Here is a 12,450-nt window from a genome sequence, read left to right as displayed (position 1 = left end):
TTCAGCAACAACAGAAGAGGAAGAAGAGGGGGGGAAGGATAAAGGGGAGAAGGAGGAGGGGGAGGGAGAGGAAGAGGAGGAAAGGAGGAGGAGGAAGTTGAGAAAGTAGGCAAGCAACAAGATTAAGGCCATAACCAGAAGTAAGATGAATACAAAGCATGTGCATTAGAAAGTCCTAGAGACTTGCTCTGGGGCACTGAGTACAGTCCTGTGTATTTCCAGTCCCTTTCTTGGGAACATGAGGCACTATGTAGACGTTTGCAGGACTCAGTTGGCCTTCCTCCTTTTGCATCATTTTTCCACTGGGGTCAAACACAAATGAATGCAATGCCTCAAGCCTCTGATTTATCTTGGTGCCAAACAGGGAGTTTAACTGGAAATCTGATGCCCCATGACTCAAGGAAGAAGAGATTAAGCAGATGGTATTTTATTTGCACTGAAGTAATTTTTTTTAAAGATTTTATTTATTTATTCATGAGAGACACAGAGCGAGAGGCAGAGACACAGGCAGAGGGAGAAGCAGGCTCCATGCAGGGAGCCTGATGTGGGACTCAGTCTCGGGTCTCCAGAATCATGCCCTGGGCCGAAGGCAGGCGCTGAACCTCTGAGCCACCCAGGGATCCCCGCACTGAAGTAATTGTTGATTACCTAGTTTATAATGGCTCACAGAAGCAAACCATACTTTAAAGTTTATGAAAAGGGCTTTTGCATCTATTAGCTCACTGGATCCTCCTAACAAACCTCTAGACAGAAGAATCTAGGAAGTGATGGGAAAAATGAAGCATCATGACTTGTATTCCAAGTATTTTACTTAAAAAAAGAAACTATTTTATTTATTTATTTGAGAGAGGGGGTGGGTGGAGAGAGCACAAGCAGGGGGAGCTGCAGACTCCCCGCAGAGCAGGGAGCCCGATGTAGGACTCTATCCCAAGACCTTGGAATCATGACCTGAGCCAAAGGCAGACACTTCACAGACGGAGCCCCCCAGGCACCCTCAAGTATTTGACTTTATATCTAGTGTCATAAAACCACATCTCTGCAGAGGTAAATGGCCTGAATGTGTGAATCAGGCCAGTGGTAAGACTACAGAGAATGGCAGGGCCTTTGCCAAACTGAACAATGAATGATGCATCTTAAAACCTTCAAATTAAAAACATTAAAACATGGTGCCAGTCAAGCAAGATGTCCCTGGGGGCCACACTTGGCCCCCAGCCCTTTATTGTACAGCCTTGATCTACGCTGCTCAGGCTAAAGATGTGCAGAGGCGCAAGAGCTTGCATTCAGCAAGATAAAAGACTCTGTCTTTAAATTCCCTATTTCTAAATGGGGAACAATTGAATAAGATGGCTCCTCGCAGCTTCAAAAGTCTTAGACTTTCACAATTTTGTGGACAGTAAAATAATGCAAGGGCTTCTGGACAAAACAGGCAACTGCTTCCACCCACCCACTTCATCAGGGAAAGCATTGATTTGTTTTTTTTTGGTGTTGGTGATGTTTTAGTTTTCAGTGTTTCTCTTACAGTCCCTGGGCTTCTGGGAGGTGTGTTCGGTCCATTGTGCTGTGGTTGAGGGAGGGAGGAAACTACCCTGAGCGGAGGGGTGGCGGGGGGGCAGGGAGCAGGGAAGGAACCCAGAAAGTTTTGCTCACTTTTTTAAGATTGTACTTATTTATTCATGGGAGACACACAAGAGAGGCAGAGACACAGGCAGAGGGAGAAGCAGGCTCCCTGTGGGGAGCCCTATGCAGGACTTGATCTTAGGACCCCAGGATCATGCCCTGAGCCAAAGGCAGACGCTCAACCTCTGAGCCACCCAGGCGCCCCAAATTTTGCTTACTTCTCACTTAACTCTGTTTCTGAAACATGTGAAAAAAACCCACTTTGGGGTTGCTAATTTTAAAACATGATGCCTAGCAGTTGAAACGCTTGGGGTTTCAAAATTCTGGGCACATGTCAGCTCTGTCCAGTCAGAATTGCTTCCTTCCGCCGGTGATCTGAGGAACCATGAAGGCATCTGATCTTTCCTGTGTCCGGTGCTCCTCACATTCTTTCTCTACTGTGCACAATGGGAGATAAATTCCCAAATCAACATACATTTGATCTTGGTTGACCCACCATCCAGCGGCTCACTATTCAAATCTACCTTTAGAATTCCTCTCCCGCGCAATGCTTCCTTGACCTCCTTGAACTGGTGCCTCTGACCCTCTTCATCCCTCAGAGGCTCCTAGTGACCTCCAGCCTCCGGCCAGACTCTTCCAAATCTGACTTCTACACATTCCTTTGTCCTTAATGTTGAGCATGTATACTGACATCCAGTATATATTTGATGGTGAATGGATGAATGGATGGATGGATGGATGAGCAAGTAATGCCAGGGTGTCAGTCATGGTTTGCTTTATTATAAGTGATAGAAATTAATTCAAGTTTCCTAAATAAAAACATGCCAGTTTATCAGCTCTTTATGGGGATATCAAACCCTGGGGAGTAGGAGTGAGGAGAATGAAAAGTAGAGTGAAGAAGGAGGAGGAGCCAATAGAAGGGGGACATGGAGCCAGCCGCGCAGACAACAAGCTCACTGAGAGCTCAGTCTTGTGGAAATCAGATCCTCTACCACATCCCGCCCAAATCCTTGAAACCCACCGCCCACAGGCTCTGGGGGGAAGAAAGGGAGAGGAGACTGCCTGACATCTCCTTCCTACCCTGCCCCCTACTAGTCAATGTCTGCTCTAGAAAAGGTTAACTTGCCCCCACTTCTGTGCCCAGTGGCCTCACTGGGGAAACCATGGCTCCTGATCAGTTGAAACCAGGGGCTCGGGCCACCTGCCCCCTGTAGCACTGATCTGAGGCCATGACGATGGGAAAGCCAGGTGAGTGGCCACCGCTCTGAGATGGATAGGTCAACGTGAACTTGTCGGTCTGGGGGAGGCAGAAAAGTGAATGGCAGGACTCCAGTCAGCTGGCCTCGGATCAGTGCTGCAAGGGTCAGCTCAGGGTCCAACTCTGTCCTCACTCAAAGCTCTTGCATTTTTGTCATTCAGGAATGCCAGTTGCAAGGCTCACAGTGGAAAAATGGTTGTGGACAAAGAGAAAAATCCTCCCTGCACACAGAGGGTGTTGTGCCCATGGATGGGCTGGGAAACAACCCAATGCTTTGTCTGCATTCTGTTATCTCCTTAGGAGCTAGGATTTGGGACGAGGCCCTAGCTCAGGACAGCAGGTGACCCCTCATTCCAAGTGAAGGAAGAGCTAGATATCCCGTCCTGTTCCCTCTCGCCCTTCCTCCTTCCTTCCCTACCCTGGACTTTGGAGTACTCTGGAAGGTTGGGATTGCCCCGAGCATGTGCCACAGAGGGATCACTCGACAGTCCATCCTCATGTCCTCCCCACCCTCCGTTTCCTGTCTCTTCCTCCTTCCCTTTGACTTTTCCTTTATTCTTCTTTCAACTGTGGCACAACTGATGAGGGAGAGAAGACCTCATTTCTCCCTTGGGGGCTCGGAGGGGGCAAGGGGGCTCAGTGCTCTGGGGAGGACATTGCCCAGGAGATTAACAAGCCAATGCTCAGCAAAGAAGCTTGCGAAGTATCTAGGAGCCCATGCAGCATCCAGCTTTTCTTGTGTTGTGTTGTGAGTGTGGGCTGTGTGTCTCTGTTGTGTGTGTGGGTAAGAGTCTGCGTGCTGTGTGTGAGTGTGAGAAAGAGAGCGAGAATGCAAAGATGTAGTAAAGCACTCCAGCGTGTGAATATACTACCGTTTCTTCATTTTCTTCTTGGGGGGCTGTTTCTAGGTTTTATTTTTTATGAATAGCGCTGCTGGGAACATTTTCATATATGTGTGGCTATACAGATTTATTGGTAATTTGCTGATATGAACAAACCTTCCCAAAATGAAAGGCTTAAAACAATAACCATTTATTCATGCATATTTCTGCAGTTTGGACTAGGTTCTGGAAACTTCTACTGCCCCCACCTGGGTTCCCTCCCGCAGCTGTAACTAGCTGGGGGCTGGCTGGTGGGTCACAGGGTGGTGGTCAGCCGGGGTGGTCAGCTGGGGCTCCCTGTGTCCTTTCTGCAGGACAGCTGACACATCTGTCTGAGGCAGCTTGGCTCCAGACAGCACACTGGAAGCTGTCAGATCCACAGAGGCCTTGCCTGAAAGTCACTCTGGCTGCATTTTATTGGTCGAAGCAGGTCACACGCCGACTCCTCCTCTTGACGGGAGGAGGGCCAGTATCTCCTTGCACACGGGGTACAGGCAGGGGTGGGGGGACTCTGTGGCCAAGCTTTTCAATCTACCAGAAGTGGAAGTGCAGGCAGGGAATTACCGGGGTTGGAGGGCTGGTCTGTGCCCCGGCTGCGGGCTCCTGTTGCCTTCTACCCTCGTCCATCCCTGGTCTGGTTTTCGGCCCCGCTGAGTTAGACACCAGGTGTGGTGCTATCTCATTGTGCTTTAATTTGATTTTCTTTGACTACTAATGAGGCTGAGCACCTTTTTATGTGCTTACTGGCCATTTGTGCATCCTCTTTTGGAGGAAGTGATTTGTGGGAGTTGTTTCCATAGCCTGGGTGTGAGTCAGTGGTAATCTCATGCCGCCCTCCCGCTTCCATCTCCACCTAGTCTCCTCCTGATTAAAAAGGAAGTAACATTTGAGCTGAGGTTTGCAGGCTGATGAATAATTAAAGGTCAGGGAGGCCTTACATTTAGAAACATGAAGAGGGCTACAAGGGACAAAGTCGGGCATGTGAGAAGCAGCCAGATTTGAGGTCCACAGTGTGTGTGTTGGGGGGGCAGGAGCCGCAGTGGGTGGTGCCAGGGAGGCTGGGCCACAGACAGGGGGCAGGAGACAGAGCAGAGGCGACCTGCTCCTGGCTGCTTCCGCTCCTTCGCCTACGTGTGGAAACCCTGCTTCAGGTGTCCAGAGTGCAGGGAGGGCACCCCTAACACGGAAGACCTCAGGAAAGTGATCTGTTTGTGTGGGACCAGAGAGGAATGGTGATGGTGGAAACAGAAGAGAGGCCATGCCTCATGAGCACACACACCCACGCTCATACCCTCCATATCCACACGTGCGCACACACCCACATGAACACACTCCCACACCCACATGTGCACACACATCCACATGTGAGCACACATGCACACATGAGCACACACACCCATACCCACATGTGTGCACACTCATGTGCACACACCCTCAGAATCCACACATGAGCACATATCCACGTGTGCATACCCCCACATCCATTTACACTCACACACGCGTGCACCCCCACATGATACCCACATCCACATGTGCACACACACTCCCACACACATGCACCCCACGTGTGCACATACATGTACACACTCACATGTGCACACACATCCACACCCCCCACATGCATGCACATCCACATGCACACCCCTCACATCCATGTGTGTGCATACCCACATGAACGCACACTGCATATCCACACACACCCCACATTTGTGCACACACACACACACGGGAGCACATGCACAACCACTCACATATGTGCACACCCAAATGCGTGTACACACCCATGTAATCCACATGAGAGCACACATGCATGTATACACATGCACACACCCACATGTGTGCAGACACCCACACTCACATGTGCACATACCCCACATGCACACGCACACACATACATGTGTACACACACGCATGTGCACACACTCACATACGCACATATGTGTGCACACTCACACTGCACACACATCCACAGGTCAGCAGGAACCTTTAGAAGGAGGAAGCAGAGAGATAGGAAGACATAGACTTGCACACATAATTAACAGCATGTGGTCCCTGGGTGGAAACATTTCCAGAAAAGATCTCCTGGGAACACAAACAGAACTGCAACAAGATCCTGCTGAGATGTAGCTCTTAGAACAATGCTTCCTTAGACCTTTAGACATAGTCGCTTCTGAAGACAGTGGCTTCAAGGAGGCAAGTGTGTGTGTGTGTGTGTGTGTGTGTGTGTGGCATGTGTGTGTGTGTTCACACGCAAGCATAAGGAGAGCTCTTCTTCACATAATTATTATTTTTTAAATGTTTTATTTATTTATTCATGAGAGACGAGGAGAGTAAGAGAGGCAGAGACACAGGCAGTGGGAGAAGCGGGCTCCATGCAGGGAGCCTGACAGACTCGATCCCGGGTCTCCAGGATCACGCCCTGGACCAAAGGCAGGTGTTAAACCACTGAACCACCCAGGGATCTCCATTCTTCACATAATTAAATGTGGTTTGGGCTTTTAAAAAATAGCAAGTATCTATTAATGCATTACAAATGTATAAAGGCTATGTATCCATCTCTCAGCTTCAGCCAGGAAAGGCTCCTGACTTCCAATTTAATAGAGGATCATAAACTGATCAGTAATGCTTGAGGTGGTAAGGTGGGGGGCAGAGCTGTGGCTGTTTGCTCAGCAGGACCCAGGGGGCACAGGGTCCATGGGGAGGGGCTGTGATGGCACAGGTAGGGGCCAGGGAGGGACCCATGGGCTGGCAGGGGTGCCAGTGCCCGGGCCCCCACCTCTACTTATCTGTGGGAGTCCTCTCGAGTAACACCCAGTTTGGAGGCTCCAGGCGCAGGAAGTGGGTGATGGACATGGGGACAGCCAGACCAGAAAACCTAGCTTTGACAGGCTAGGTTGAGGAAGCTCCTGTGCAGGCAGGCGTGCAATCCATTGGTCCTCTGCTCTATACCTGTTTATGGGAAGGATGTGGTGTGGCATCATTCTGGAAGACTGGGAGGAGGATGAGGAGGATTCTGACATCTGCTGGAAGAGCAGAGACTACTACTACCCAGATAGGGGTAGCTCTGTAATGATTTTTTTTTCTGATTTTGCCTTATAATGATTTTTTTTTCCTGATTTCTCCCCTGTTACAGTGGTAATGCACACTTATTTTAGGAAGTACAGCAAAAAGAAGATGAAGGCTGCCCATAATTCCATTACCATTCTGGTGTGTTTCCTGCTGGAAGAACAATGCAGCAGACAATCATTTACGAGGTGACATGATGTGCAAATCGCTGCTAGATGTTGGGGCTGCAGAGCAAACAAGGGAGACACACACCTTTCCTTGTGGGACTTGATGCCAGTGGTGCCTACGGGCACGAAGCAAAGTTTCCTATACGACAACTGAGGTAAGTATGGAGCAGATAGCCCAGTGACGGCAGCTTGTCCTGGTTACTAGGTGTAGCATTGTGTCAGCTGCTTTACTGTGCTTAAGGGTTTTCTGTGTGTGCTCTCATTTGATATCCATGCTGGCTCTATAGCACCTGCCACCCTTCCAGCCCTCACGCAGTACAGATGAAGAAAAGGATGCAGACAAGCCAGGTCACCTGGCCAAGGTAGCATCACTCAGGATCAGCTGGGGTTTGACCGCATCCAGCCCTGTAATAGCCGCACCACTCAGATCACCTCCAGAACACACGACACTCTTTCTCTCTTCTTCCCTCGCTAGGTCTGATCGCCACGGTGGCCCCAAGGCGCTGGCGCCAGTAGGATGGATGACGACACAGAGCTGAGGACTGATGGAAACTCGCTTCTAAAGGCTGTGTGGCTGGGGAGGCTCAGGCTGACCAGGCTCCTCCTGGAGGGGGGCGCTTATATCAACGAAAGCAATGACAAAGGGGAGACGGCTCTCATGGTGGCCTGCATCACCAAACATGTGGACCAGCAGAGCATCAGCAAGTCCAAGATGGTGAAGTACCTGCTGGACCAGAGGGCTGACCCCAATATCCAGGATAAGTCTGGCAAGACAGCTCTTATCCATGCCTGCATCAGGGGGGCTGGCGGAGAAGTGGTCTCCTTGCTCCTGGAGAACGGAGCTGATCCCAGCCTTGAGGACCGCACTGGGGCTTCAGCGCTGGTCTACGCCATAAATGCAGATGACAAAGACGCCCTGAAACACCTGCTCGACGCCTGCAAAGCCAAAGGGAAGGAGGTGATTATTATAACGACAGATAAATCATCATCAGGCACGAAAACCACCAAACAGTATCTCAATGTCCCTCCTTCACCCAAAGTGGAAGACCGACAGCCACCTCCACTGTGCATGTCGCCCTCGGATATTGAACTGAAAGCCCCAGGCCTGGGCTCTCCACCCAGTGAGAGGGAAGATGATTTCTTCAGCCTCCAAACAGGGCATCTGAGTAGTTGCAACACTGCCAAGGCTCTGAATGAGCCTGGGTCACCCACCAGGAAAGCAGGGAACCCCAAGAGGGCCCGCCTGCCCCAACTGAAGAGGCTCCAGTCTGAACCCTGGGGTCTGATCGCGCCGTCCGTGCTGGCTGCCAACACGCGTCAGGATGAGACCTACGGTGCTAGCGCAGATGGTGAGGTCATCAAGAGCATTAGTGATATGTCCTTCCCCAAAAGGGGGCCACTCTCCAGAACCAACAGTATCGATGGCAAAGACCCCACCCTCTTTCCCACAGTCACAGAGCAGGTTCTCAAGATCCCAGCCTCCCCGGCACCAGCATCCTGGAAGGCAGTCTATGAGAAGGGCCAGGCTTCCCACCCTCGCCTGGCCCGAAGAGGAACTCTCCCCATCGACCAGGAGAAGGCTGGTGTCAGTGCCACAGGGTCCCCCGCTCTCAAAGATTCAGTGTCCCTCAAATGGCTAGAGAATGACCTGCATGACTTAGATTTACAGGCAGCAGCGGAGCAGCTCAGCTCTGTGTCCCTAGAGCCAAGCAAAGGACCCTTGGACAGGAAGAGGCTCAACGGCTCCCACCTGGCCCTCTTCCATGGCTCAAGGGAGTCCCTGGACGCTGCACCCAGCACGTCCCCCAGCTCAGCACGCCGCAGACCACCGCATCTTCTGGAGAGGCGAGGTTCTGGAACTCTGCTGTTGGATCGAATTTCGCACACCAGGCCCGGCTTCCTCCCGCCTTTAAATGTAAATCTGAACCCACCCATCCCAGATATCAGATCTAGCAGCAAACCTCCTTCTCCACTTGCTGGCGGCTTAAAATCCATGGTTCCTGTTGCGCCAAGTTCACCAAAGAGAGTTGACTTGAGAAGTAAAAAGAAGCTCCTCAGGAGGCACTCTATGCAAGTGGAGCAGATGAAGCAGCTATCTGACTTTGAAGAAATCATGACCTAGAAGCTTTCAGAGGGGTTTTGAAAAAAGACTGTAGTTAATGAAAGGCTCTGTAATCTTGGCCAACAGAGCCATGCAGACCCTGTGCATCCCGTTCATCCCTTAGGGCTGGTGGAAGATGTGGAACAAAGTGCTGTTTCCTTTCTGAAATGGTCTCTGGGTTTTTACGGGCTTACTTGAAGAGAGCTTGGAATAATTGGGTTCTAGACAGGAAATCATCACAAAAAAAAAAAAAAAAAAAATTCTCCAAAGGAAGAAAGCCTCCGGGGTTTGGAAGGAGCACAGCAAGCACAATGATCTAGGCTCAGTTCTCCTCTGCCAGACAGACAAGAACTTAGAGCCTACAACAATATTCAAAGTATGCCCTTTGTAATAAATCTATAAAGTGCCTACAAAGAAGATGAGGCTTTCATATTTGTCGGGATGTGCGAAAGCTCCAAACCAACCCTGAAGCCAGGAAATCTGGTAGCTGTGCTCTGTTGGAAGGAGAAGTGAGCTCCCCTGTCAGGGGGCTCTAGCAGGTAGGGCACCATCCAGCACGGCACACTTGAGATCTTTCCAAACCCCAGTTACACACTGTGTTCGCACGCATATCTGGATGTGCTTCCCCAACTATCATAACATGTCCCCCAAATTCTGATGTGCCACACTCGTTGATGCCTCCGAGAGACAGTCCTGCCTCCCTCCCGCCCCGAAGCAAGCTCTGCGTTGAAAGCTTGTGAAAAAACAGTCAGGGTCTGTTCATTAATTTGGAATGTGTTGAATGTGATACAATTTCCAGAATAGACCTGTTTCATGCTTGTTCTTAAGAAAACTTGATGAGAGATCCCCAAAGCCAGAGCGGTAACTAATGATGGGGTATATACAGATGAAAAGCACAAGTGGGTGGTTCTCAGGCCAGAAGCAGTGGGGACTGGACTGAATTATATAGCCTGAAAATGCTAAGGGGTGCAGACTGTCATTTCAGCTACTCTTGTAGAGGTAATTCAAGAAAAATCCAGTTTCTGCTTTGCCTGAATTTTCCACGTGATAGGGGATTTGTAAAAATAACCTCCCTGAATGACCCTCTCCAGCCACGTTGCACTCACCCCAGGAGGGAAGCAGAGACTTGGTACATTTGGAGGATTGTAGCTGTGTTTCAGATGAAGGTGTTCCTGGTTATCTCCCATCTACTTTTCTTTTCCTGCTGCCCAGACACATTTGCTCTAGGGTTAGAAGAATTTGGTGATCCCTGGGCATCTCATCCCAGGAGGAATGAGTAAAGGCTCTGAGATTTGGGTTTGTATCCTTGTTTCATCATTCACCAGCTTTGTGATTTTCCTAAGCCTCCACTTCCTCATCACAAAAGGGGGTTGACAGTGTTTCACCTTGAAAGGGCAAGGGACAGTGAAGTGCAGTGTGCCCGAGAGAGCCTGCTGCCATGCCTGGCACGGATAAGTAAGTGGATGGGAGGTAGCTAATTCTGATTCACATCTTCAGACCTCTGAGGCTTCCCCATCTCACATGATGCATGATATCCTACACAAAATGGACTAAAGTCCAGCTGAAAAATTCAAGTGTCTCCTTGAGACTCCCAGTGATTCCATAATACTGAGCTCTCAGTATGTTGGCAAAGTAGAATATATTTGGCCACATCTGCCAGACATTTATCCCAAACAAAAATGCTGATGATGTTTACAAATAAATCAAATATTTATTTTTTAATCATTCCGTTGGGGCAGGCCCATACTCAACCTTGGCACTACTGAAATTTTAGGCTGGATAATCCTTTGTTATGGGAGACTGTCCTGTGCATTGTAGGAGGTTCTGCAGCAGCCCTGGCCTGACACCCACCAGACACGGGTAGCATCTTCCTCCTACATGTGACAACCAAATACGTCTCCAGACATGATCAGACATGTCCTGGGGGCACCATCACCTCGGCTGATCACCACTGCTCTGGGAGGCTGACAGTGCATCTGGCAGAAATATGTGGAGACCAACAAAGCTGCATGGAGGTGTGGGTCTGGCTGGGTCAGCCCTCGCATGGACTTGAAGCCAATTGAATTGTGCTTTTGTAGGATGATTAATCGATTCATAACTTGGGCCCTTAGGATTCTTGGCAAAATACAAATGGGTTGCTAGTGGCCTCTTGTACTTTGCAGGGGGGAAGAAAAGCATGTAAACTAGTGAAAACAGAGCTCAGGAACCTGGTTTAGCGTGGACAATCCATATGCTTCTCGGGACCACTGAGTCACGAAAAGTCCTTACCAAATGGACATGATTACAGGCAAAGAAACAACTCTCCAATGCATTAGAGAGAATCACACAGACAACCATTGTTCTCAGCAGCTCATTAAATACCCATACACACTCATGTGCACACACATGCTACACACATACACTCCAATTGTCGTTAGTGCCAGGGAAAACTAACGTCTGCTAGTAGATCTAGTCGTGGGGATCTCATAGACCTACTAGATCTCTGCTAGTAGATCTACCACTGCACATGTCCATTTCCCCAAACCTTTAGCTAAGACTTGAAAGCCTAATTTATCCTAAATAGTGAGTGAGGCACATTCATAACAATTAGCTTACATGAGACATGAAACGTGATAGCTATTTATCCAGAATAACCTGTCTGTCCCACGAATGCCTACAGCAGGTGCTCTCAGGGCACTCACAGCCTGCCTCCATCAGTTATGACCTGTCCATTGGCCTTTCTCTGGACAGTCTCCAGGAGAGAACCTTCTTTCATCCCTGTTTAATGATGCATTAGCTGGATTAGACTGTTCCAAACCAGTGCGACCAAAACTCTTTATCACGGTTAGTGCGTAAGTAGGTGATTTTGTCCACGTTGACAGACCTCACAAGGATGCTTCTTAAAAGTGTACTTTAGATTCAACTATGTTTTCTAGACCAGAGATTAGCTTTTCTTTTGGAAAACTACTATCACTACAGAAGTTAGCTGCAAACTGTAGTTGTAATTACCCATCCACTTAACTTTCTGGAATATTTATCAAAATATATTATAGAACAGGAGCCTAAAGTTTCAAAGTCTGGAAATTCAGTTTAGTTTCTAGACACTCCAAAGCCAGTTTTTGTTTGTTTGTTCAAACCCATTGTCAATTATTCTAGAATTTCATCAGGTAAACAGTATCTTGCAAAATGCAGGCTGTGTCTGACCTTCCTCCTTTGTGTGTGTTGGTGCTTTGGACATATCGTGTGTTGCTTGAATCGGTTCTCTGTGGCATTATACTCTAGTCTCAAGCTGACAATGTGCTCAAAGATATTTCAAAATGCAAGTAATGGAGCTTTTTAGGTACCTCTAACATGTCAATAAAAGATATATTGCAATCCTTC

The 12,450-nt window shown here is 49.0% G+C and overlaps 1 protein-coding gene across 1 annotated transcript in view; it reads left to right on the top strand.

Moving 5' to 3' along the window:
• The window catches only part of ANKRD34C (ankyrin repeat domain 34C), a 15,124-nt gene extending 2,674 nt beyond the window's left edge, over positions 1-12,450 (top strand). The window contains exons 2-3 of the mRNA XM_072802155.1: positions 6,890-7,144; positions 7,465-12,450. Coding sequence (XP_072658256.1) covers positions 7,507-9,111 — 1,605 coding nt within the window. The 5' untranslated portion in view covers positions 6,890-7,144; positions 7,465-7,506 and the 3' untranslated portion in view covers positions 9,112-12,450. The remainder of the gene's footprint in view (positions 1-6,889; positions 7,145-7,464) is intronic.

Source organism: Canis lupus, chromosome 2, assembly GCF_048164855.1.
Source record: "Canis lupus baileyi chromosome 2, mCanLup2.hap1, whole genome shotgun sequence".
Lineage (NCBI taxonomy): Eukaryota > Metazoa > Chordata > Mammalia > Carnivora > Canidae > Canis > Canis lupus.
The sequence above is the reverse complement of the archived record's forward strand: the minus strand, read 5'-3'. Positions and strand labels throughout refer to the sequence as shown.